At 26.6% G+C, this 4,886-nt stretch overlaps 1 protein-coding gene across 1 annotated transcript; it reads left to right on the top strand.

The window, feature by feature from the left end:
- Positions 1-475: 475 nt before the first annotated feature.
- On the top strand, positions 476-2,875 carry LOC124920564 (fatty acyl-CoA reductase 3-like). The gene is made up of 10 exons (XM_047461074.1): positions 476-566; positions 644-747; positions 829-1,043; positions 1,155-1,255; positions 1,395-1,587; positions 1,674-1,835; positions 1,932-2,013; positions 2,119-2,397; positions 2,501-2,631; positions 2,722-2,875. Exons 1-10 carry the CDS (start codon positions 476-478, stop codon positions 2,873-2,875), a joined length of 1,512 nt encoding a protein of 503 aa, XP_047317030.1.
- Positions 2,876-4,886: the final 2,011 nt, after the last annotated feature.

The raw sequence follows: 4,886 nt of genomic DNA, 5'->3' as shown, positions 1-4,886 counted from the left end.
TTTGAATAACCAAAATCAAAATTGGTTACTCACTCTCCACTCACCCATCATACTTATTATTCGATTCATTAATCAAAATAATAAAATATTATTTATTTTAAATATATTTTTTTATTTTTTTTCATTATATATTAATATATACCTTTAAATTTTTTACTAAAAAAATTTACACCTCTTCAAAATTATCACTAATAATTATTTTTTCAAATAACAAATTTATTTAAATAATCTAAAACCAAATAAGGCTTAAGTTTTAATAATGTGTAAGAAATCAATAAAAATTCTAAAATATATATATATATATATATATATATATATATATATATATATATATATATATATATATATGATATGATGATCATCAATCTTCCATATAAATTTGGATCCTTCTCTCCTCCCACCTGCTACCTAGCTAATTATTATTATTATTATTATTATTATTATTATTATTATTATTATAATAGTGTTTTCTTCAATGGCGTCTCTACCAGAAGATAAGCAAAATCCTCATCTTTTTCATAATATGACCATTTTGGTCACTGGCGCTACTGGTTTCTTGGCTAAACGTACGTATCTACATTATATATATATATACGTCTTTGTTTACTTATGTATAATTAATTATATATTCAATATTATATAGTATTTGTGGAGAAGATGGTAAGAACTCAGTCAGATTTCAAGAAAATGTATCTTCTAATCAGAGCAGATGATGTTTCATCAGCCAATCAACGCCTACTAGATGAGGTAATTAATAATTAATATATTTCTGGAATTCATTTAACTAATTAATTAATTAAAAGTAATCATGAATGATATAATTAACAGGTGATAGAAAAAGAATTATTTGGAGTTGTTGGAGAGCAATGGGGAGCAGATGAACTTAAATCTTTCATTTCTGAAAAAATAGTTGCAGTTCCTGGGGACATAAGATCCTTAGATTTCGGGATTAAGGGCGATGACTCAAATATTATGCTTCAAAACATGCTTACAGATATTAACGTTATTGTTCATTCTGCCGCCACTCTCCAATTTGATGGAAGGTAGTACTTTAAATAATTATTAATCATATTCTTAATTAGAAAAAGAAAATATAGTGAATGTGACAAATTGATATATATATATATTGACATGCATGTATATATGTAATGCAGATATGATGATGCAATAAACACAAACCTGAAGGGAACTATGAACGTCTTGAGCTTTGCCCAAAAATGCACAAACCTAAAATTGCTTCTCCATGTTTCCACTGGTCAGATCCCTCTACCCTCCTTTGTTTCAAAACTTTGATAATATAACTTCATTTATAGATGGTCGATATTGATTGTCGCTAATATCTAATATTTTACTAGTGTGATTTAGCTTCGTGTATAATCTCTCTTTGTCGTCAGCTTACGTATGTGGAGAAAGGGAGGGATACATATCAGAGAAACCGTTTAATATGGGTGAAAGCCTCAATGAAGTTGATGGATTAAACATCGAGACCGAGATTAAAATGATGGAAGAACAGTTGAGTGAACTTAAGGCTAATAAAGCCACTGAAAATGAAGTTAAGTTGGCTATGAAAGACATGGGCATGCAAAGGTTATTATTAAATTGGATATCATTGATGATCTTCGTGTACGTAATAAATCAATATCATTTAATTTATTCACGAATGAATTTTACAGGGCAAAAAAGTATGGCTGGCCAAATACATATGTTTTTACAAAAGCTATGACTGAAATGTGGTTAGGACATTGGAAAGGAGATATTCCTTTGGTTATCATGCGCCCAACTATAGTAACTTGCACCTTAAAAGACCCTTTTCCTGGTTGGATGCAAGGCTTCGGGTATTTAGATTCTCAAGAATTAATTAAGAAAAACAATTTTCATTATTCCATAATTGACAAATTCCAAATATAGATGGTCTCTTGGTTTTCTTATAGATCAATCAATGGATTCATTATAGCTTATGGCAAAGGAATAATGAAATACCTCTCATTTGATCCACAAGCAAATATGGATATGGTACTCATATGTTTAACTGTCTATTATATATCCAATTTCATTTAAGGACAATAATAAAGTCAAATGTTAAAACGAAATGAAAAGAAATGTGGTTTTGATTTTCAGATACCAGGGGATATGGTTGTAAATGCAATTATTTGTGCAATTATAGTGAATATGAAACAATTAAATCTTGGTGATACAATAATCTATCACATCAGCTCTTCTTTGAGAAACCGAATCAACTATGGTCGTTTTGTAAGTCTTAACTTCAAATATTTCACCATGAATCCTTGGTTTGACAAAAATGGTAAGATGATTAAGGTTGCTCATGAACTTCAATCATTTCACACATTTGCGGCCTTTCATACATACATGAAATTCTATTACTTGATGCCATTGAAGGTGAACAACCATTCTTTCATTTCACCTATTATCTAGTTAAGTTTCTAATAATTTTGTGTCCAATAATAAAAGTAAAATAAAGTATATTTTGTTAATTGAACAGGTTTTGCAATTGGTGAACAAAGTAACACGCCTATCAATAATAGAAACCACATTCGCCAACCTTAATAAAGGTGTCAATTTTGTGATACGGTTAGCTCATGTATACCAACCTTACACGTATTTCAAGTCAATGTAAGTCAAAATTATGACCATAATTTTTTTCTGTTTATATATTTTGATTTGACAAATTTATACAATATTTATTATTATTAACTTATACAGTTTTGAAGACAACAACACCGAAAAGTTACGAGAGGAGGTGAGAAGAATCTATGAGATAGATGAAAGTATGTTTGATTTTCATCCGGGGTCGATTGATTGGGAGGATTATTTGATGAATACACAGTTTCCGGCCACAGTGAAAAAGTTATTCTAAAAATATTGATATTCTTCTTCTCTTCCTACCTTAAATAAATCTGTATTGGTTAATGTTGAATTAATAATTATTATTTTCATGTAATGTTCTTTGAATGCATCAAAACCTATTTCTTCTATACTTCTATCTATTGTATCCTTTCAATACGTTCATACTACCAAAGTTGTGCTTGTAATAAATGTTTTATCGTATAATAAGAAGTTTAATTTAATGTGTTCATAATAAATGGTTTATTCTCTTATTGGATTGAAGGCCAATTGTTTTATTCTCGTTTTGGATTGAATGAAGGACGCGCAGAAGCATTAAGTTTTGTTTATCTGAACAATATGAATTCCTTTCCAACGAATTTAATTACTGTTAAAGGGAAATGGAATGGCTAATGTTGACAATCCCCATCGGCATATAGAACCGCATATAGAACCAATACCTATGGTTTCAAGAACTTTTTTCACTAGTTCAACATGTTCCTTCCCTGTTTTTTAGCCCTATATTCAATAATCATCCTATTATCTCTCTCGATCATGAACAAATTATCTAGTTGTAATGGCTCGGAATCGATAAATTAATTTAGTCTTTATTTTTTGATTTGATTTAATATTTTGTATGATCTAAATTCTCGTGTTTATTTTTTTTTAATTAATGATATAATTATATATTTAATATATATTTTATAAAATTTACAAATAATATATTTATTTTAATTTTTAGGTACCACAAAATTTGAATTTACATAGAGCTCTCAATAACTATAATTAACTACTAAATATAATAAAAAAGATGTCTTATTCCATTTTCTCCGCCATCACTGTGACTCAATTATAGACTTATAATTATCTTATCTTGGGTGATAGAAAAGAATAACTCCTCAAGGTTATGAGTTAAGTAATCACACTTGAATTATTTAAAAATAAAAACAATTCAAGAACCATTTCCTACTCTCACTACTCAATATTCAATGTCTCCGGAATTATCACCAAATTATTCACACGCTTTGTCGTGTCCATATTGAATATTACAATTTATCCAATTTTTTAAATATATAATAGTATTATTAATTATATATATATTTTTTATCTCACCGTATTATAATATATTCATTATTTATATCTTATTTTATATTATATATAAATATTAATTATATAATTAATTAATTAATTAATTTTTTAACTATAAGTCTTGCTATTCGTTAGGTCGTCAGTCTTTTGATATATATTATGAAAATATATATATATATATATATATATATATATATAAATATTGTTGTTATATATTTAATTCGAAAATATAAATTTATAATTATTAATTATAAAAAAAAATTTTAAAATAAAATTTTTAAAATTTTAGTGGTCACAAAATTTAATTTTTTATAGTTCACATACTTTTTTTCCTCTCTATCTAAACGACATTTGGAATACATTAAACTTAATTTATTCATTTGGTTTTGTTAATTGCTAGCCATTGAGAGCTTGAGCACCAATAAAATTTCATCATTCCAAAAAACAAAACTATGCTATTTCTTGTGATATTTGGTAGGGTAGTGCCGGTTAGCTTTATTTACTATCTGTAAAAATTATTTTTGCTGTAGTTACTCTACACCTCTACGGTTGTTGAAAGAGTGGGACCTGACTTGGTGAACACTGTGTATTAATATTTATATAAATGGTATATATAATATAAAATTGGACCTGATTGGGTGAAAGTAATTTATATATATGTTTTAAATATTTCTAACTTAATTAAATATTATTTCATTCTACTCTTTATAAATTATATCTCTTAATTCATTAAAAAGTTATTTTTATTTTATTTATTTTAAAATTTATTTCATCATTATATATTACTATATTTTTTTTTAAATACCAAACAAGACTATTTAAATAATACAACAATTATTCTAATAACCAAAAAAAAGTAAAACATCTTCATCCTAACTAGTACAGAACAAGTGCCAAAAAAACATTTATAAATAAGTTAGATAACATAGTGCAATACTTTCAATCATATTTAATAC

The sequence above is a fragment of the Impatiens glandulifera genome, chromosome 1, assembly GCF_907164915.1.
Source record: "Impatiens glandulifera chromosome 1, dImpGla2.1, whole genome shotgun sequence".
Lineage (NCBI taxonomy): Eukaryota > Viridiplantae > Streptophyta > Magnoliopsida > Ericales > Balsaminaceae > Impatiens > Impatiens glandulifera.
Note: the sequence above shows the minus strand (reverse complement) of the source record. Positions and strands in the feature narration are given on the sequence as shown.